At 33.3% G+C, this 23,901-nt stretch overlaps 1 protein-coding gene across 11 annotated transcripts in view; it reads right to left on the reverse strand.

Moving 5' to 3' along the window:
* Tbck (TBC1 domain containing kinase) overlaps positions 1-23,901 on the reverse strand; it is a 229,759-nt gene that overhangs the window by 187,556 nt on the left and 18,302 nt on the right. For 8 of the 11 annotated variants that reach the window (XR_012435639.1, XM_074041489.1, XM_074041487.1 and 5 more), the window contains exons 3-6: positions 23,256-23,328; positions 10,984-11,049; positions 5,675-5,789; positions 4,179-4,252 (exon numbers count right to left, since the gene is read on the reverse strand). Coding sequence is in view for 9 of the 11 variants with exons in the window: in XM_074041489.1 (XP_073897590.1) it covers positions 4,179-4,252; positions 5,675-5,789; positions 10,984-11,049; positions 23,256-23,328 (328 nt within the window). In the remaining 2 variants the exon portion in view is untranslated. Of the gene's footprint in view, positions 1-4,178; positions 4,253-5,674; positions 5,790-10,983; positions 11,050-23,255; positions 23,329-23,517; positions 23,628-23,901 lie in introns of those variants that run through there. The other 3 variants (XM_074041493.1, XM_074041488.1, XM_074041496.1) reach the window with 3 other exon arrangements.

Consider the following 23,901-nt stretch of genomic DNA (forward strand, 5'->3'; position numbering starts at 1 on the left):
GGAGAAGTGGTGCAAGTCAAAAGGATACGTAATATATTCAACAAAATAATAACAGAAAATTTCCCAAATTTCTAGAAACAATTGCTCATTCAGGTACAAGAATCCTCCAGGACACCAAAGAGAATTGAACAAAATAGAACCTCTTTAATGATAATACTACCATTAAAACAACTAGCACAGAAACAGAGAAAGAATATTGAAGGGTGTAAGAGAGAAAAACAAATAACTTACAAAGGTAAGCTCATCAAAATAACAGCACATTTCTCAACAGAAACTTTAAAAGCACGAAGGGCATTGAATAAGGTATTTTAGGCACTGAAAGAAAATAATTTCAGCCCTAGGATACTCTACCCAGAAAAACTATCATTCAAAATTGATGGAGCAATAAAAATCTTCCACAATAAACAGAAACTAAAATAATATATGACTGCCAAGCCACCAATACAGAAGATTCTATAGGAAATTCTGCACACAGAAGATGAAAGCAAACAAGAGGATGGGAAGTACTGAACCACAGGAGAAGAAAGGACAAGTATTGTTCTCAGACAGTAGTACTGATTTGGCTTCACACACTCAAACCCTTAAACAAAAAAAAAAATGGCAGGAATCACCAAACATCTATCATTATTAACATTGAATGTTCATGGACTCAAAAGCCCCCATCAAAAGACACTGTTTGGCCAACTGGATAAAAAAGGAAGATCTGAACTTACATTAGTCAAACAAGACAAAGAAGGTCACATCATACTAACAAAGGGGCCAATACATCAAAAGGAAATAACAATTATTAACCTATATGCACCCAATGTCAGTGCACCCAACTTCATCAAACATACACTAAAGGACTTAAAAGCACATATAGACTCCAACACAGTGGTAGTGGGAGACTTTAGTACCCTCCTATTACCAATACATAGTTCATCCAGATAAAAATTCAACAAAGAAATCCTAGAACTAAATGACACCATAGATCAAATGGACCCACCATGACCAAGTAAGTTTCATCCCACAGATGCATGGATGGTTCAACATAAGCAAATCACAAAATGTTATACAGCACATTAACAGAAGCAAGAACAAAGACCACTTCATCATCTCAATAGATGTAGAAAAAGGCTTCAATAAAATTCAACACCATTTCATGATAAAAGCTCTGAGGAAACTAGGAACAGAAGGAATGTACCTCAACATTATAAAGGCTATATATGACAAAACGATAGCCAATGTCATACTTAATGGGGAAGATCTGAAACTATTTCCCCTAAAGTCAGGAACAAGACAAGGGTGCCCACTCCTCCAATTTCCTACTCAACATAGTCCTGGAATTCCAACCTAGACCAATAAGGCAAGAAGAAGAAATAAAAGGAATATAAATAGGTAAAGAAGTAGTCAAACTATCCCTATTCACAGATGACATGCTCTTATACCTTAAAGACCCAAAAACTCCTAGATACTATAAACAGCTTAAGCATAGTAGCAGGATACAAAATCAACGTCAGTAGCCTTTCTATACACCAACACTGAACAAATTGAGAAAGAATATAGGAAAACAATTCCATTTACAATAACCTCAAAAAAAATCAAATACCTAGGAATAAACTTAACAAAGGATGCAAATGACCTCTACAAGGAGAACTACAAACCACTGAAGAAAGAGATTGAAGACTACAGAAGGTGGAAAGATCTCCCATGCTTATGGATTTGCAGAATCAACATAGTAAAAATGGTTGTACTACCAAAAGTAATGTACAAGTTCAATGCAATTCTCATCGAAATCTGAATGACATTCATCACAGAGATTGAAAAATCTGCCCTAAACTTCATTTACAAAGACAAAGAACCACCAAGAGCCAAGGCAAAACTGAGGAAAAAGAGCAATGCTGAAGGTATCACAATACCTGACTTCAAACTATATTATAGAGCCACAGCAATAAAAACAGCATGGTGCTGGCACAAAAACAGACATAAAGACCAGTGGAAAGAATAGAGGACCCAGATATGAATCCACACAACCACACTCACCTAATCTTCGACAAAGGTGCCAAAAATATACGGTGCAGAAAACTTAAGCCTCCTCAACAAATGTTGCTGGGAAAAGTGGTTATCTGCCTGCAGAAAACTAAAACTAGACCCATGCCTGTCACCCTGTACTAATATCAACTCAAAGTGGATTCAGGACCTTAATATCAGATCTGAAACCTTGAGGTTAGTACAGGAAAGAGCAAGGAATACACTGGAAGCAGTAGGCATAGGCAAGGACTCCACCAGTGGAACTCAAGTGGCTCAGCAACTAAGAGAAAGGATTGACAAATGGGACTACATGAAATTAAAAAGCTTCTGCACAACAAAAGAAGTGATCTCTAAATTGAAGTGGCCTCCCACAGAAGGGGAGAAAATCTTTGCTAGCTATACATCAAAAAGTGACTGATAACCAGAATACACAAGTAGCTCAAAAAAACTAAACTCCCCCAAAATCAATGACCCAATAAAGAAATGGGCAACTGAACTAAACAGAACTTTTTCAAAGGAAGAAGTCCAAATGGCTAAAAAACACATGAAAAAATGCTCACCACCCCTGGGCATAAAGGAAATGCAAATCAAAACCACATTAAGATTCCACCTTACTCCTGTTAGAATAGATACCATCCAGAACACCACCACCAACAAATGTTGACAAGGATGTGGGGAGAAAGGAACTCTCATACACTGCTAGTGGGAATGTAAGCTAGTGAATCACTTTGGAAAACAATATGGAGGCTTCTTTAAAAACTAAAAATAGATCTGCAATACGATTCAGCAATACGATATGCACTTCTAGGGATAGACTGAAGGAATGCAATTCAGGTTACTACAAAGGCACCTACACATCCATGTTTATTGCAGCACTATTCACAATAGTCAAGCTATGGAAACAGCCAAGATGTCCCACTGCTGATGAACGGATTAAGAAAATGTGGCACTTATATACAATGGAATTTTATTCAGCCACAAAAAAGAATGAAATTTTGTCACTCGCAAGTACATGAATGGAACTGGAGAACATCATCTTAAGCGAAGTTAGTCAAGCTCAGAAGGTCAAAAATCACATGTTCTCCCTCATATATGGGTTATAGACCTAAAACAAATGCAGTAATATTATTGGACACAGGTCCCACACTAAGGTGAGACCATGCACAGGAGGGATGGGGCAGGGGAAGGAGACCAAAAACTTGAATGTGGTTGATGTTCTCACTGTACAGGAATGAATATAGTCATCTTAAAGTGGCCAAGGCTACTATAGGAAGGGGACTAGGAAGTAGTGAAGAGGTCCGGTAGAGATGAACTAATATGGGTTGTAATACACATATGCATGTAAACACAAAGAATCTCCCTGTATAGCTATCTTTATCTCAAACTAGCAAAAATTGCATGTTTTTCTTATTATCTTTTATGTTTTTTTCTCCCACAAAATCAGAGAACAAGAGGGCAGAACAGGTTCTGCTGGAGGTGGGGTTGTGTGTGGCAAAATAATGTATACATGTGAAAGTAAACATAAAAACAATAAAACAAAATAATATATGAAAATTTTGTTTCATGTGTAAATTGTGCACCCTTTTTGATTTTTAACAAAAATATACATACGCATTATAGTCTAAAAAAAAACTCTGTAAACTTAAACATACACTTCTAGATGCAGAGTTTATCCCATTACCTTATATCCTCAATGACGCAACATGAACCTTAATATATAATTAAATTTTAGAGAACAGAGTATTTAAGTAAAATGTTAAACTCAAAAAACACACTGATGCTTTCCAGTGTCTTGTTGCACACACAATTATCATTAATTATCTAATCGGTCTTCTTGCCTTAAGCTTATTTAATTCTTTTTTTTTTCTTTTATTATTCATATGTGTGCTTATTTAATTCTGAATGAAATACAATTAAGACGTATTAGAAGGTAAACAAGGTCAATAATCTGCCACCCTTCCTGCCAATTCAATGAATGACGAACATTAGGAACCTTTGGGACACTGGGAAAAACTCATCGTCTACACTTTAACAAAGCATATGAAAAATTAAGATGTATTAACTTAGGAAAAACTGTTTTTATACCAAGTAGCAGTATTAAAACTAAGTAAATACAAATAACACCAGGTTTAAAACAGAACTTAAAATAGAGGGAAATATATCCTTACCCTATTGGGAAATCAACATCATCACCATGAGCTGTCATATGATAAAGTCCAAATTTAGCCAATTTAATATGTCCCTAAAATAATAAAGGAGAAAACCACCATGAAATATTTTAATACAACTAACAAAGAAAGTAATCATTGTATGTTTTATAAATAACTATTATTCAATTATACTATTTTATGAAAATACTACTTAATATTTCATAAAATACTATACTTTTATCCAAAATTATTTGCCAATATTTAGTTGGCCTTACACTCATACAGACATAGGTATACATACTTGGAAGCATTTTTCCTTAAAATTTTTGCTGTCTATACTATGCAGGCTTTTCGATAAAGATAAAAAGGCAAAAATGCTCCGATTTGTCTTGGATCCTTGATTAGAATGTTTTGCAGTAGTTACAGAGGAATTGTTTTTTCATAGAGTTGCAAGTTCATGCATGTTATTATACTTTAACTGTGACATAGGAATTATTAATTTGAAAAGTTCAGCTCAAAAATCATCAGGATTTTGGTAAATCTGCTACATTTCCAATAAGCTTGTATATTGTTTAAAAATAATATTTACCACAAGTATAAGGTTCTTAGTAAAAGTAAAACACAAATTTTGTGCCTGTTAAAATTTTAACACCTTTTAGGTGTTTAAGGTTTAAAAAACAGTTGATCATTAAATTTGTTTATAATCTTCTCATGAACTTTATTTCTCAGAATTATGTTTTAAAACAATGTAGATTGGTATGGCAATGATGCTTTACTGCAATGAAGTTGGAATTAATGAATGCCATTTTTCTCTTTTGTGACATTTAATACCATATAATTACTGTATTGAATTGAAATTCATCAAATAATTATATGAAAATAATTCCAAAGAGAAAACTTCCCTAAAGCTATTATTGTGTGCTTATGAAAATATGATTACTACTGAAAATATACCACTCTGCTGTCCATAATTCTTTTAGGAGGATTTACTTCTTTATTATCCTCTATAAGATTTTCAAGTAGCGAAGTAGCAATGCAACAGAAAAGAAAGCTAGGTATAAGAATCTAGTAAATAAAAAATGAAACAGGAATGAAGAAAGAAGGAAAATAAGGAGAGGAAAACTCATTGAAGCTGTACTTATGAGAATGTGATAGTCTATATACGTTATCAGAGCTGCTTTCTTAAAACAAAAGCAAATTGAGAGAGGAATGGTTGGAAAGCAAAAAGACATAAGCTTTAGAAAAAAAAATGAAAGGGAAGAAATAAAACATGAAGTTAGAAAATGAGTTTTGAGGAGGAGGGATAACCCATGTGAAAGGCATATATAGCTAAATAATTTAACGACTGTTTTTCCAGCAACCACAAATAGATCACTTTCATACAGTCCTTTTATTTTAAATATTCTTAAAACACATTCTTTTTCTATGGTCATTCTGATTAACAGAGTGGGCCTGATTTCAGGGGTTTTCAATTTCAAGGAACATACAAATATCTATTATTATTTGCAAATTACCTTTTGGTCCAGCAAGATATTATGAGGAGACAGTGCCCGGTGTACTATACCATGTTTGTTCATATACTGCAAGCCCTGAAGTACCTCAAATGCTATGCATAAAACCTTGGAATAGCTACAAAGAAAACAGTCAAAGATCAATATCAAAGCAAATACAAAGAACCTGTATTAAAGACTAAAATGAGGCCTAATGAAAACATTCAAAGGTATTATTTTTATTGTACCTTTTCTATTCAAGGAAAGTAGAAGCTATATGTTTTCTAAAATGTATACCTGTACATATGTCGGATTTTTATTGTAGCAGAATTGATATGACAAAAAATTCTTAAGTTCCCCAAGGGATACTCTAAAAGCAGTATATGTTCTTCCTAGAAAATGACTTGAATTTGGATGATGGTTATTATTTACAGGAAGATACAACTGACATCTAATTGGCTTGGCTTTACTACATTATCAAGAAAGTTTCAGATATTTGTCAGAACCATGTCAATGAAAACCATTTATTCTGCCAAAAACAAAATACCCAAGTCCCTGAAAAATACATAGAATATATTTATGGCAATGGAAATTAGCTTAATTTCCATATCAAGTCATAAAGCAACCTTTGGTAATTTGTGATTTGTCAAACATGTCTCTAATTCTTATCCTACCTTTTCAAAGCCATCCTCCACCACAGATAACCACTTTCTTTGTATTTTTCCTACCTTTCTTTCTCTTATTGTCCCCCCACCCCATAGTTTCTTTAATAAAAAAAAAAATCATTCACGAGGGCTGGAGGCATGCTTCAAGTAGTAGAGAACAACCTGCCTAGCAAGCACAAAGCTCTGAGCTTAAACCCCAATACTGCCAAAAAAATAAAAAAATCATTCATGTAGGAAGTTAGGAATAATACACAGAAAAGTGGAAAAAACTCACTCATTCAAACATAACCTCTCAAACTACCAATGCTAACATTTTGGTACAGATTAATTTTCTAGTCATTTTTTTATTTTTAGAATGAAATTAATAGTAGTTGTATGTAGGCAACTACTACATATAAATTTTTAAATAGCTATAAACATTAAGGCCATAGTAGAGATTAAATGAAATCATAAAGAAATCTACAAGCAGGCAAAATAAAAAGGGAAAATACAAAACACAATAAATAAAAAGCAAACAATAGATTTTAATCTAGTTGTAGCAATAATTATACTAATTAGTGTAAACTAACTAATTTAAAGGTAAGGACTATCAGATTTGATCAGAATTAAGGCTCTAGTATATTCTAGTCTATGAGAAATTCTCACTAAAGAAAAGATATGAGTTATAGGAAAAGGATGGAATAACTGATCAGTGACTAGCATGAACTTGGTGTACTACAAAGACATAAGAGGAAATTTTCTGGATTGATGGAATTGTACCATTGCTAATTTTGATGATGGTTACATGACTTTGCTTATCAAGCTAATTTAAAGGGTAAATTTTAAGGTATGCAATTTATGCTTCAATAAAACTTACTTTAAAAATACTGAGTTGAACAAATTTTCTTTAAAAAAACAATTATTGTAACCTGACTCTCTCCCCTATACTAAAACTATAAGAAAGAAGCAGAGATGAAAAGTTAAGCTCTTTCTTCTCTCACCCTAGTGTGACCTTTCAGAGGTAATCTTACTTAACAGTTGCTGTTTCCAGTTCTTCTGGGGGTTAGGCTTTTATTTAATAACTCTGTTCTATGCAAATGATATTGTTAACATGCCTTTACAATTTTCAAATTTTTCCCAAATTCCTGACTTTTATTATTTTTACACTATCAAATTGTAAGTGGGATAAAAGAAATGTACATTCCTTCCTTGAGGGCAAAAAAATAAACAAGTAACACTAACATATACTGATTAAGTGCTAAGGAAACAAAGTAGGACAGATATATAGTGTTGCCAGGAAAAGCCTCACTGAGGACACATTTTATAGAAAGCTAAATGAACTGAGAGAGACATGTAACTCTCTGGGGAATATATGATGCAAGCAGAGGGCCTAGCATGCATGCCTGAGCTGGAAGAATCTCAGCAACTCAACAAAAGCAGAGTGAGGCCACTGTCTCTGCAACAGAATGAACAAAAGGTAAAGAACTAGGAGATGAGGTCAGAAGTTAGCAAGTAGTTACATTGTATAAGGCCTTTGGCTTTTACTCTGAGAGAAGTGGTAAGTGATTGGCAATTGTCAGGTGATGACTAACAAATATTCACTATAAAACTGTGCAGAAAAACAAATATAAACTTAGGCCTCTTATAAACCATAACTCTCAAGAGAGAGAAAATTAGAGTTTTCAGAATTTAACACATGTATCATTTTATAATTAGAACTCTATTTATGAAGATTATCATGAGTTAACATAATTTTTATATTACATATGTTTTTTATTTAGTTAAAATACATCCTTGAGAAATTTTTCATAAGAGCACGAGTAAGAAATTTTAGAGCATAACATGTCTGAAAATGTCTTATTCTTGTCCTTAAACTTAGAATTACTTCATTGTCTTATAGCATCCTTTATTAGAGGTTAGAAGTCTAGTATCAATCTGATTACGATTTTGTTGTAGACACCGTGTTATTCCCCATTGGAAGTTTTAAAGGCACTTTTTTTGTTTACTAATCCTTAGTTACAAGATTTCATTTGTGCTAGTCAGTTTATTTGGAAGATTTAAATCCCCCATTTATATAGAAATATTAACAAGGAAAAGCTGATTTATGTCTTTATTTTCTCTATCTTTTTTTATTATTATTGTTTTACTTGTGGTACAATGTGACATTTACAAAAGTTCTTACAGTATATCACAATTGAATTCATCCCCTCCATCATTTTCCTTTACCCCCCCCCCACAATTCCTGCAACAGTTTCAACATGTCTCATTTTTTAATTTACATATATGCATACATAATATCTCCACCACATCCACCCTCCTAGACCATTTTCTTATATCCTCCCTGCTTCCACTGGTACCAATCTCCCAGACAGGATCTGTTTTTGCCTTCCTGTTCTCTGTTTTAGTAAAAAAAATGAAATTTTTGTTTGTTTGTATACAGGGTGTTTCATTGTGACATTTCTATGTATATATGTTTTATAACCCATATTGGTTCATCTCTATTTTTCTCCTTTCTAACTTAGTCCCCTTCTTATAGTGGTTTCATCAACCAAATTCACCTTCTTAACTTCCTTCTTTTATCCTCCCTCTCTCATTTTCGACCTCTCCTTAGTGTGAGCTATTTTTCATAATATTGCTTATATTTGTATTGGATCTGTAGTCCAAATATTTTCTCTCTTTAAGTTGGAGCTCTTAGTGGACAGATGAATATTGAAACTATTTCCTAAATCAACTTTCTTTTTTACTTTTAAATGGTCTTTAGCCCTATGTAGTATTTAATTCAAGGACTTTTCTTCTAAGGGGAGGAGGAAGGAAGGAGGGAGGAAGAAAGAAGAAAGAGAGAAGAACAAGAAGGGGGAACGGGAAGGAGAGAAGAGATAGAAAACAGATAGATCAATTGATTGATCTTCAAGTCTTTCCTTCTCAACCCCTGAGGAGAGGATGAACAGATAGATGACAAATAGGTAGGTAGATAGGAGAGAAGAGATAGAGCTTCACTTTTCTGTTCTCAGAAATCTAGTTGTCAGTCATATTTTTGAAGAAAAAGAATAAGATGTTATTTCCCATGATGTATGTAAAAGAAAAACAATGAAGGTTACTATTTATAAAGAACACTATTTAAATTGATGTGTAAACTCTTCCTCTTTTTCAAATAGTTTCTCACATGTTAAAGTGCCACATAAGTCAGTCATATATGTCAGTTTGGCAAACAGGGAATGTGTGAAACCAGAACAATTTAGGATAAACAGAATTTTCATAAATATCTTCAAAAGTAAATCAATGGTATTAATAGCAAGACTCTAAATTTTAAAATAAAATTCAATTACTATTAGTTTCAGAGGTAAAGATTTTGTGTCAAAGCACAACTATATTAGTATACGTACAGGAAAGGATGTAAGCTTTAGAAAAGAAAAGAAAAACCTTCCTTGGGATTGATTAACAAAATATAAACCTAATTTTATGAGCTCATGTATCTCTACCAGGCAACTTTAAAGTAAATCTCTTACTATTCTTGTTTTCTGTCTCTGTCTCTGTCTCTGACACACACACACACACTCTTTCACAGTATTTTAAAAACTAATGCAATATTCAGTTGTGACACTAGAGGTCCTCAGCTGCATAGGACTTCAGTATAGCCTTTCTCATGGAATTAGAACAAAACCTTTAAAGTGATTTTTCATTAAACCAATTTTGATATTGCTCAATACAAAAGACTGCATGGTCTACTTTCTATACTATGCTTTTACTAATAAATTATGAGATATTAAACATTAGTCTTGCATTATCAAAAAGCACATTCATATTAAAAATGAGTTGATAAATACATACCAAAATAGTTTTAATTCACATACTTTAAAAACTGGTTTATGACAGACTCTTCCTTAGCAATTACTTGGCAGTAGGTGTGAACTACAGTTAATGACCTCAGTACTCTTTGGTTTAAGCCAGATAGTTAACCATTTTCTGTCCTTCTGTACCTCAGTATTTAATTTTAGAACTTATTTAAAAATATAAAGCAGGGCTAGCAGAGTGGCTGAAGCAGTAAGAGCACCTGCCCTAGCAAGCATGAGACCCTGAGTTCAAACCCATTGTCACCCCAATGTGTGTGTTTGTATGTGTTTATGTGTGTGTGTACATGCGTGTGTAGTATATATGTAAAGTAAAAATAAGATAAATTAATGTTATTTTATATAATGAAAGACAAAAAAGGAATTGGTAGTTGTGGAATTTTGTATACTTAGCTGTTTTAAATCAGTATGCAAAACTATATGTATTCTCTCATTCTGTCTTTTATTCACTGAAGAAAAAAACAGGAATAAATCAGGTAATATAGGCAATAGGATAATCTTGTCAATATATGGCTAAAATTATGAATTAGAATAAGTTGTTAGGAGAGATTTCTGTAGGCTTCGAACTATCAGTTCTTTTAGGTATCTGCAATGTTTCTAAGAGATGTTATTTAGTTTGCAAGAAGGAGGAGAGGCCAGGAAAGAGAAGAGATCGGGGTTGCCGAGCAAGATTTGGAAGTTGTTCAAGTATAGGTGTAACTAAAACCACACATGCTAATTCCTCAGATGATGGTCCCTGGTATTTCTACCGGCCACTCCACAGATCCAAACACCATACAGCCAGCAAACCAAGGGAGGAAACACACTGCAACATTGTATGAGTTCAAAGATGTTCTTTCACCTGTAAAGACTGCACTCCTGCAGAAATTTTTCTTTTGGTTTAAAACTTTCCTTTCTTGGTGTAAGCCTGAGGTAAAATGTTAAGGAGCAGAAACACAAATGAAATATAGTTAGCTACTGCATGATTTCAGAAGTGGAGAGGAACAATACTAATGATAATATTATAAGTGCATAATTCTGTGTTGTCTTTAAATGAACTCTTTCTATAATTTCAAGACAAAAGAGTTCAATTACTATATAACTCTTAAAGATGCATTGGTTTATATTTCCAGAAATTAAGGAGAAAGTGTTTTTAGAAATGAGCTGATATCTTTGGGATTTTTAATCTGACACTTATCATTTATTAAGTTTTGAATATTTGTATTTAACAGAGCAATCTTTTCAAGGAAAAAAGCAATACTTTTTGAAATTGAGAAAGGAAGTAACTTACTTCTCTATGGGGCACACATGCTTTAGACTGACAGGACATCCATTCATGCTAAATTTAAGAACTCATTTCCTCAGATTTGAATGTTTTGAAATGGAAGTCGCATTGATTAACTACCAAAGACTTCTTTGTAGTAAGTATAAAAAGAGGCCATCTGTCTCGTCTGTTATGAAACTGCGCACATTTACAACTCAGCTTTTACTCCAAAATAATCAAAGTTGAGCAGTATAAGCCTGGAATGTTATTAATTCTCAATGGGTATAATAAATTGAGAAATTAACTTTCCAACACGAATACTAAATAACTTTTCTTCTAGGCAGAAAATTAATTTGATAAGATCAAAACACATATGGAAAGCATAGTCTAGTGGTTTGAGGTTCAGACATAAAGCCAGAAGGCTCTGTCATTGATTTGCTATGCTTAAGAATGCTCCAATTTCACCATGCTCAGTCTGCAAATTTATAAAGTGAGAAATATAACACCAAACAGGAGCTAAACAAAGATTAATGAGCTATTGGCCCTGAGTAGAATCCTGATCATCTTAAAAGCAATGAAAACAAACAAAAAGTTCATGTCTCCCTCAAAAAAATCAGGGACTTTATAAAACTACATAATACTATTTTGTTATATTACAGTATGTATATAACTTATAAATTAATAAAAATTACAAAATGGGCCCTCTCTGTGAGAATAAAACCACTATTTGCTAAGCAAGTTAAGGATCAACTGGGTACTTCTGCTCTATCAATGTCGCCTTTTCCAAATCACTTTTATTGCCCTTGACACAGACACTTCAAAATCTCTTTTTTCATCAGGTACTGATACTGGCAGTACAAACACACTCAGTAATAAGTCCAACTTCACAGACCTCTCCAAGTTTGGGATATTGTAATGCTGTTCTCTAAGACAGACCCTAAAATGGTATTATTTACTGTAAATTGTTCCAAAGTTTTTGTTGTTACAATCTTGTATGTATTGCTCATCAATTGGGATATGTCCTAAGAAATATGTCATTGAGTTTGCCATTATGCAAACATCATAGATTATACTTACACAAACTACAATGACTACAATGTCATTAGGCAATATAAGCTGATAGGACTACCCTTGCATATGCAATCCATCATTGATCAAAACATCACAGAGCGTGACTAAATTTATTTCCATATTGCTGTGTGATGAAGAGACAAATTATTATCACTGTCTAGAATCTCAATCTGACACCAGCTCACATTTTTTAAATGGACCAACATTTTAAATTTTTAGGCATTCTGTCACCTTACCCATCTCAAAAAACAATGAATAGGAAAGGGCTTGCCTGAATTGTATGTAACATTTATTACAGTGTCTGTAAAACAGTACAGTGCATAAAAAAGCTTGCTGAACTGAAGCATTCAGTTAAATAGGTGTTGGTCTGTCTTAAGAAAATTATGACAAGTATGAAATTACAGTATTTACAGTATCGACTGCATTTACCAGAAGTGGGGGCGACACTGATTATATTTTTATCAAATAATCAAAACAGCCAGATTTTATTTAGCTATTTCTCTTCGGCCTGGTAAGCTTACCATGCTGCATGCATAGAAGACAGAACAAGGCTAAATAACATTTTACTAAACAAAGCTTTGTTCCCAAAGCTAATGTACAACTCTGTGAGTTCTGGTTACTTAAGTAGTTCTTTTTTCCCAAGCCAGATCACCTTGACTGAGTTAGTTCTGTTTCTTCTAACTGTAAACTAGACTCGCAGGTCTCAATACTATGATGTAAAGATCATACCCATCCCAGCAACTTTCATAGAAAGACAGTGAAAATAGCTTTCCCCACATAATCCAAAATGACTCCCAAAATATTGCTGAAAGATGTTCAATCCCCAGTACTGCCAAAAAATAAATAAATAAAAATAAAATATATACTTCTGGGTCCTACTCCAACTTCTTAATACAGAAGGTCTCAGATAGGTCCAAACAATTTATATTTCTAACAAGTTCCCATACTAATGATAGCCATACTTTGAGAATCACTATCGTAGAGGTGAATATAAATGAAACTGTTTCACTTTCTGGTACATAGGACAGTGTGGTATAAAACAAAGACACCAGACATTGGATTTGAATAGAACAAAATTATGATCCTTGAACTATTTTTTTCTACTTGTGACCTAGCATCTTAAGTTTCTTTTTTTCTTTAAAATAAGATAATAATAGCAACTATTATAGCTATGTGATAAGGTTTAAATATAACAAGCCTACAATGCCTGACATAAAGTAGGTACTCAATAAATGTTGGTTTCCTTCTGTGCTGCAGCCCATCATCCTTTCTCTCCCAAAAATAAGTTTGTAGACATCATCAATAGCTATAGCAAGGTAGCAGGATATAAAATCAACATAGAAAAATCATTAGCATTTCTATACACTAACAATGAGCAAATGGAAAAAGAATGTATGAAAACAATTCCATTTACAATAGCCTCAAAAAAAAATCAAATACCTAGGTGTAAACCTAACAAAAGATGTGAAAGACCTCTACAAGGAAAACTATACACTTCTGAAGAAAGAGATTGAGGAAGACTATAGAAAGTGGAGAGATCTCCCATGCTCATGGATTGGTAGAATCAACATAGTAAAAATGTCGATACTCCCCAAAGTAATCTACATGTTTAATGCAATTCCCATCAAAATTCCAATGACATTCATTAAAGAGATTGAAAAATCTACTGTGAAATTTATATGGAAACACAAGAGGCCACGAATAGCCAAGGCACTACTCAGTCAAAAGAACAATGCAGGAGGTATCACAATACCTGACTTCAAACTATATTACAAAGCAATAACAATAAAAACAGCATGGTACTGGCACAAAAACAGACATGAAGACCAGTGGAACAGAATAGAGGATCCAGATATGAAGCCACACAACTATGAGCAACTTATCTTTGACAAAGGAGCTAAAAATATACGATGGAGAAATAGCAGCCTCTTCAACAAAAACTGCTGGGAAAACTGGTTAGCAGTCTGCAAAAAACTGAAACTAGATCCATGTATATCACCCTATACCAAGATTAACTCAAAATGGATCAAGGATCTTAATATCAGACCCCAAACTCTTAAAGAGTAGGAAATACTCTGGAGTTAGTAGGTATAGGTAAGAACTTTCTCAATGAAACCCCAGCAGCACAGCAACTAAGAGATAGCATAGATAAATGGGACCTCATAAAACTAAAAAGCTTCTGTTCATCAAAAGAAATGGTCTCTAAACTGAAGAGAACACCCACAGAGTGGGAGAAAATATTTGCCAATTATACATCAGACAAAGGACTGATAACCAGAATATACAGGGAACTTAAAAAACTAAATTCTCCCAAAACTAATGAACCAATAAAGAAATGGGCATGTGAACTAAACAGAACTTTCTCAAAAGAAGAAATTCAAATGGCCAGAAAACACATGAAAAAATGCTCACCATCTCTAGCAATAAAGGAAATGCAAATTAAAACCACACTAAGATTCCACCTCACCCCTGTTAGAATAGCCATCATCAGCAACACCACCAACAACAGGTGTTGGCGAGGATGTGGGGAAAAAGGAACCCTCTTACACTGTTGGTGGGAATGTAGACTAGTACAACCACTCTGGAAAAAAATTTGGAGGCTACTTAAAAAGCTGGACATCGATCTACCATTTGATCCAGCAATACCACTCTTGGGGATATACCCAAAAGACTGTTACTCCAGAGGCACCTGCACATCCATGTTTATTGCGGCACTATTCACAATAGCCAAGTTATGGAAACAGCCAAGATGCCCCAGCACTGACGAATGGATTAAGAAAATGTGGTATCTATACACAATGGAATTTTATGCAGCCATGAAGAAGAACAAAATGTTATCATTCGCTGGTAAATGGATGGAATTGGAGAACATCATTCTGAGTGAGGTTAGCCTGGCTCAAAAGACCAAAAATCGTATGTTCTCCCTCATATGTGGACATTAGATCAAGGGCAAACACAACAAGGGGATTGGACTATGAGCACATGATAAAAGCGAAAGCACACAAGGGAGGGGTGAGGATAGGTAAGACACCTAAAAAACTAGCTAGCATTTGTTGCCCTTAATGCAGAGAAACTAAAGCAGATACCTTAAAAGCAACTGAGGCCAATAGGAAAAGGGGACCAGGAACTAGAGAAAAGGTTAGATCAAAAAGAATTAACCTAGAAGGTAACACCCACGCACAGGAAATCAATGTGAGTCAATGCCCTGTATAGCTATCCTTATCTCAACCAGCAAAACCCCTTGTTCCTTCCTATTATTGCTTATACTCTCTCTACAACAAAATTAGAGATAAGGGCAAAATAGTTTCTGCTGGGTATTGGGGGGGGGAGCAGGAGGGGGTGGAGTGGGTGGTAAGGGAGGGGGTGGGGGCAGGGGGGAGAAATGAACCAAGCCTTGTATGCACATATGAATAATAAAAGAAAAATGAAAAAAAATCACCATTTAATTTCTGTTGGCATTGATAATTTTTCTCAAGTAAAACATATCTAGGCTCACTCACTTTTTATAATTTTTGGTTTCCTATCAGAATGTATAAGCGTCCCAAATCATTATTTCTTTAGCTTATAATCTGAGCTACTACTTACATTGAAATACAACAAAAATGGAATATAAGCAAAGTAAACAAATCATATGGATAAGTGTAGAATAAGTATTTGAATCTTAAAAATCCAACTCGTTCAATTCACTGAATCAATTCCCATTGAATGATCTGTTTCTACCTGCTTTCAGTCAAAGGTCACAATAATAGCAATGATAAAAACATATCACCACTACTATTCTAAGAAAAGCTCCCTTAATAGGCCTAGTGGGAAGATTTTTAAGTTATAAGTTTTGCTAAATTAAAGATGAGACCTGGTGATATAGATGAAAATACAACACTTGGCTTTACATACATAACTATGACAAGAATATGTAAAAAGGAATATAATTTAAGATAAAGTTCCTATTGAAAAACATCTAATGTTATTTGGGACATCTGACTATTAGCCATAATAAGTTTATCATATAAATCACATTGGTATATATGCCTCATTGAAATGAATTCCAACCATGAGAAAAATAGATCCGCTTCTCTTGACCTCTTCTCCAAAGAACATGATTTATAAGAAGAATTCAAATCAAATAGTCAAAAATTTCTGTGTTTGAAAGGATATTATCATATATGTCCATTGTTTGTTTACTGGTTAGGTGGTAGAATTGTGTGAAAAGTGGCCTTCTCAAAAGCTATGTCTGTGTCCTAAACCCTGGAACCTGTGAATGTTATCTTATTTGGAAAAAAAAGTGTTTTTTGCATATGAGGATATCATTCTGAATTATAGAGGTATGTCCAAAATCCAACATCAAGCTTTCTTTATAAGAGAAAGAGACACATAAAGGAGAAAGCACACACAGAGGAAAAGGCCATGTGAAGACAAGAGGCAAGGGCTGAAGTGATATGTTCACAAGCCAAGGAACACCAAAGCCACCAGAAGCTGGAAAATGTAATAAGGAAGGATTTTTCTAGCAGCCTTCAGTGGGAATGCAGTTCTGTCAATGCACTGACTTCTGAATACTGGCCTCTAGAATTGGGAAAGAAAGTCAGTTTTGTTTTTGAGCTACACAGTTTGTGGCAATTTCTTCAGCAGTCCTAGTAAACTAGTACAGTTGATCATAAAGACACTCAAGACATCAAAGTGGCCTGTTTTCCTCCACTGTAATATAACAGAGAAATTGCAGAGATTTTTGACAAATATATACATTTGAAACTTTACTGACACAATCAAGAAACAGAATATTGTCATCATGGTTCAATTTTCAGTCTATATCCTATCCCACCTCTGGCTCCAAGCAATCATTAGTCTGCTTTGATATGGTTGATTACACAGAAAATCCTAAGAAACCTACAAAGAACCATTTGAACTAATAGGTGAATTTAATTTAGCAAGTTCACAGAAAACAAAGCCAATATAATAAATTCACTTATATTTTACATATAAGCATCAGTTGGTAAATAAAATTTAAATACAATATTACCTACAATCATATCAAAACAAAATATTTAGAAATACGTTTAACAAAAGTAAAAACTCTAAATTGTGCACTATAAGATACTACTGAGATAAATTAAACTAATCAAACTGATTAGTTAAAAATTTGGAACAAAACAACATGTAACCTGTTGGAGAACTTGATGCTGTTAAGATGTCAGTTCTTCACAAAAAATTTCACTGGGGCACTGTAACCCCCCAATTAAATTCCAACAGACAATTTTAGAAACTTAGAGATTCTTAGCTTGTTATAAAATTTATGTAAGTGTGCAAAAAAAAGTTATGTGAAACTATAAAGAACCAACATTTGCTAAGTAATCTTGAGAAAGGACCAAACAGAAACTTACACTTGCAGACTTCAAGATTTATTATAAGGCTTTCATAGTAAGGATGGTATAGAGATGACATACAGATAGAAAAGTAGATGAATGACACAAAATAGAAAGCCCAGAAACAGACCTATACTTACATGGCCATTTAATATTCTAGAAAAGCACAGAAGCAATATAATGGGAAAATAAATATAGCTTAAATAAATACAGGTGGAGCAACTGGAGATTTATATGGCAAAAACTAACTTGAACAATATTTACAAATATTAACTTGAGATGGAGCATAGGTCCAACACAAAACCTAAAACATTAAGTACCTTCATGACTTGAGAGTAGGCAAAATTTCTTAAACAGTGCTCAAAAAACAAAGACCACAGAAGAAAAATTTAATACATTGGACTTCATCATCAACAACTTCTGCCACAAAGATATATTTAGAAAAATAATAGGCAAGTCAGACTGACAGAAAGTGTTTACAAAAAAATAAAATAAAAAAGATATAGAGAATATGCAAAGAATACTTATGAATAAACATGAGACAACCCCTTAAAAGTAAACAGAAAATTAAACAGGTCTATATATCATGATATGAACACCCCAGCAGCACATGAAAAAATGCTTAACATCTTTAGATTGTCATGGAAATGCAAATTAATTGTATAATGACAGACCACTTAATACCTACTAAAATTGGCTAAAATTAAAAACCTAAAAACACCAATTGCTGGCAAAAATGTGAAAGAATCAGAACTCTCATGTATTTTTGATGGAAATATAAAATAGATAATTTCTAAAAAGATTTGTTTTTTTAATTAATCATGTACCTACAGTATAACCCATCAATTATATTCCTACTATTTACCCAAGAAAAATAAAAATATACAGGCACAGAAAAAGTCACAGATGGATTCACAGCAGCTTTAGTCATAATAGACAAAAACCTAGAAACAGTCATGAACAGAACATTCCTAAACAAACTGTGGTATAGTCATAAGATGGAACACATCTCAGCAATAAAAAATAAGCCATGATATATGAAATACTTGATGATTCTCAGAAACATACTAAGTGAAAGTAGTCATATACAAGAGCACAAGGGTCTTTACCACACTACTACAATTGCTAATCTTAATATGCATTTGGGCTGTACAGGTATCTACATTGGTCAAAACCCACCAAATGGTATATTTAAAAAGGGGGAAAGGTAACTTATTGCTAAAGAAATATAGTGCAAATTCAGAAATCTGGAGGAGGAAAACAATTTTTTGCTTTTGTTGAGAGGAAGTGACAAAAGGAGACAAAGGAAAGTATATTGCTTGAGCTGCTAGACATTGTGCTAAAGATTGCACACACATCCAGGTACCAGTGGCTCATGCCTGTAATCATAGCTACTCAGGAGGGAGAGATCAGGAGGACTACGGTTCAAAGCCAGCCCAGGCAAATAGTTCATAAGACCCTACCTCGAAAATAAAACCCATCACAAAAAAGAGTTGGTGGAGTGACTCAAGGCTGAAGGTGTAGGCCCTGAGTTTAATACCCAGAACTGAAAAAAAAAAAAGGGATTGCAGATACACTTGGATAAAAAGACATAGCTCATTCTTCACAGTATATTTCAATTTTCTGGCACTAAATCTCACATATTGGTAACAATAAAAACTACTTGCATGACTTAAGACACTATTTGGAAATAATTTAGAGGAACTGAAGTCAGATCCTAAGCTTATAAAATGCATTTCTTTAGAAAAAAAATGGAGAGCCACCAAATGTTTTTGAGTAGAGAATTGACTAATCTTTAAGAATATTAATAGAGCAGAGAAAGTAGGAGTGACTGGGGTTTGGAAAGAATGAAGTGAGGAACACCAGTTGGGAATGTTGCCATACTTGTTAGTGACAGCCTATGCCAAATAATGTAGAGGACAGCAGAGATGTGAGAAGTATCACTAAGATTATATTAACAACAAATAGGAAATAGGGTTCAAGAGAAGCAGAAAGCAGAAGTTTGTGCAAGATTCCAAGCCTGAATGAAGAGTAACTTTTGATATAATTTTCCTTCTTTAAACAAAACAGATAAAATAGGAAGAAAATATAGCTCAGTTATATAAATATCTAAATTATAGAATTATACTGTAATTGTGTCAAATGTATTTTGAAACTAGGTCTCCTGAAAACAAACAAACAAATAAAAGTATGAGAGTCTAAACTTCTACTACCAGCTTTTATTTTAAAATAAGGATATCTACTACCTGTCAGAATTTACCTGAGGTTCATTATCCAATCTGAACCACTTTCCAGAATGAGTTCAAATTCTTTGGAGTATCTCATTCAGTGAGTAAATGTTTTAACAGGGACAAATAAAACTTACTCATCCGAGTAAGTCAATTCATGTTTTCCATCAAGCTAGTGAACAGTTGCAGACATAGTCTGCTTCCCATCAGTCTCCACATATAACCTCTGCAATGTGATGGTATTCTGGTACACTTTCAAAACCATAACCTTAAAACATGTGACAAACTACATCTTATTAAAGAAACATGCCTGCTCTGCCCATGCTTCCCCCACTTGCAAATTTAAGGACAATGTAGAAACTCTATTGCAAGTGCCAAATCTCTGCTGAGTATCTGTCTATGAGCTGCGTTTGACACTACTTATACAGATTAAGCAAAAGTACATGCTCTGAATACATAATACTAACACAAAAAGGAAAAACTTTCCACATAGTAGCTAGACTTAAAAGGCAAACCATTCCCTCATGCTTGCTTTAATAGGAGTAATGAAAGTGAATGCCTTTTAATATTCTCTGGAAAAAGTTCCAAAGAAGAGAAGGGATCTAAATTTCTCCATTTCTTAGTCTTCTGAATCAGGCTTTTAGAACAGCAATTAAGTAGATTCACAGGCAACAAATACGAGATAACTTCAAACATATCTTCAAATATTACACTTTTGCCTTGAAACTTACTGGCTTTTATGTCTTTAATCCCATGCCCCTATGTTTCCAAATAATTCCTATCAGTATTAACTGAAACTAGAGAGAAATGTTGGCAAGACTGAACTCTGGCACAAGTAATGTAAAAGTCACTGGAAAGACAGGAGCTTTTTCCCAAAATTAATTCCTTATATTCCTTATATGAATGGACTCTAAAGAAAATATTGAATACCTTTTTCTTTTAAATCAGATTAGCAAATCTGCTATATGGAAGATTAACTCAATAATGCCTCCAGGTCATAGCACAATTTATTATTTTCTTCCTGGATAACAAAGTCTCAACAGAGTTCTATGGTCATTAAAGTTATAAAGAGAGAGAATGCTTAAGTTTTGAGTATGATCTGAAACTTCAAGATAGTCTTAGGGTATAATCTGTTAGTGAATTACTATGATGATGTTGTAGTATAATGTTGCTTTGTTTAGTATTAAATCTGTCACTCAAGAAAACTTAGCTTATAAACTGGCACAAGATTCATCTCTAAGTTTTTTTATTCCCCTATTTTCTCTTCCACCAATTTTAACTGATTTACAATTTTCTTCAAAATATAAATCAAGCAAATTATATACATTGAATTTATTTGTTGAAAATCAACTCAAATAACTAATAGACAACTGACAGTTTACAGTTTGCAAGACAAATGGATAGACAAATGGATAAGTAAAAATCGTGAATCTAAACTCCATCTAAATATAAGATTTCCTATTTATTTTGTATTGCCTTTCTTACAGGTGCAAGATGCTTACTTTTGGCAGTAAAAAACTAAATTAAGTTCCTTCTCACTTTCTATAAACAGGTTACATAATTAAAATTGTAATACATCAAGTCTGCACATGAAGCTTGCTATGTTTTTGGAGACTAATGTAACCCAAATATGTGGAAAAGTTAAACAGTTCTCACCAAAACTAATTTAGATGATTGGATCAGATAACAACTTGGAACTGAACCTGACAGAATCATTTCAAGTGAAAGGCAGTGGAATTCAAGCCTATTACCAGAATGATTAATAAAACAGTACTTCATTAGCACAAATGTTTAAATACATCTTCCTTGAAGAAATTACAAAGACCTGTAAAGGATGATGCAATCTGTTTAAAATAACTGAAAAAACACTACTATAAAAGGTAAATGGTAGCTGGGAGCTGATGACTGTTGCCTGTAATCCTAGCAACTTGGGAGGCAAAGATCAGGAGGATCACTGTTTGAAGCCAGACCCAAATAGTTCCCGAGATCCTATCTCAAAAAAATCAATCACAAAAAAGGGTTGGTGGGGTGACTCAAGCAGTAAGAGCACCTGCCTAGTAAACGTGAGGCCCACCCCCCCAAAAAATGTAAATGGCAAGAAAGACAATATGAATTTTGTATTTAATCTTATTCACATTCATAAAATATTAAGTTGATATTAGAATAATCCCTATATCAAGTAAAATTACTTGTTTTATAGGTATCGAAAATGATTAGGAAGCTCGTCCAAGACTGCTTTTAGCTAGTTATTACCTTTTTCATTATATATATTGCATTATAAGTCTTTACATAAATTTAATTCAAGCATAGTTAAAATAATTTTTTCCTAGATAAAGATTGGTTTGAATTTTATTTGGAACTAGATTTCATAGAGAATTCTTTATAGCAGCACTGGCCTATAAAATGCAGTAAAAATCTGAATAGTGAACAAAGAATAATATTGGATGTTCTTCAACAAAATAAAGATTGGTGACATAACAAAAACTATAAACATAAAAACATATTCACTAAATATACAGAAAAGTAACATAATTACCAATAGTCAGAATAGACTTCTCTAAAGGAGGGAACAGAAGCATTTTTTATCAGTTAATAACTTTCTTTATACAATAAAGATACATTTTTATGATTATAACATAATTTCAGAAAATATATGAAACAGATTATTTAATAAAATATTTATAATGGAAGCTTTGACCACACACTCTTCTTCCTAAGAGAGAAAAAGTAAATTTGGGTTGTTGAAATGAATTCCAAGTGTATCATTAAATTCTACTCATGTCACAATTATTTCTTCCTCTTCCTCAACATGGTCTTTACTTAACACAGTTCATTGTATCCTTAGGAATGCAAGTATCCTGTAAGAAGCTACCATGTAGCTACTTTCAGGAAAATAAACTTAATCTTACCAAATGAAATAAATGATTAGTACTAGAAAGATTTCAAATTTATATATATATATACATATGTATCCTTCTGAGGAATTTTTACAGTACTTTGGAGAATGGCTACCTCACAAAACCTGAACACTGAACAATGTTAACACTGCATGTCTAAATGGCCTATGCATTAAATTTCTTAAGATGAACATTTGCCAGTATATTTTATATTAAACAAAAACAGAAGGAATCAAAGTCCTGCAGTTTCTAATAAAAATGCTTTTGGGTTTAACACTTTCTACTTTTTATTTACTGGTCCTGATACTACACAGTACCTTACAGGTTTCCTTTCCCGAAGCAGGTCTTCCAGACTCTGTTCACAGTGCTCAGCCACGACTACCAGTCTTTCTGAGTAAAACAAAGCAAATCCACTTTAAATTTAACAAAACATTTTAATAACAAAATAATATACCACATTGAAGATATTAACATAGAGTATAAATAATATTTTTAAAAAGCTTTTTAAACTCTATTTTAACTATATCATTACCATGCATATAAAGTAATAGGATAAACATATAATAAAGTAATACATACAGTAATAATTCTTTTTCGCCTTGTGTTTTTCTCTATAGTTTCTGTTACGTTTCAGGGAAAACATGGAAAGGATGATTTTGGGAAAAAAAGGTGCTCTTTCTTCTGATAGACTGGAAAAAGTAAAAGACTGTGTAAAAACATACATTTTGAAGGATAAAGGAATTTGGGGAACTAATGCAGATTGCTTTGACAGTCTGGCTCAAACACGAGGTCTTTGAAATTGAGTACAAAGACTCAAAAAAAGTAGAAATGTTCCAAATCATGACTATGGAAAAAGAATTGAGAGTCAACTTGGAATTAGTTTGCAACAACACAAGGCCCACTGAGATTTAACAATATAAAATAGTAGAAAACACAATAAATATTATGATGTATTTTTATTTT

Source organism: Castor canadensis, chromosome 9 (genome assembly GCF_047511655.1).
Source record: "Castor canadensis chromosome 9, mCasCan1.hap1v2, whole genome shotgun sequence".
Taxonomy (NCBI): domain Eukaryota; kingdom Metazoa; phylum Chordata; class Mammalia; order Rodentia; family Castoridae; genus Castor; species Castor canadensis.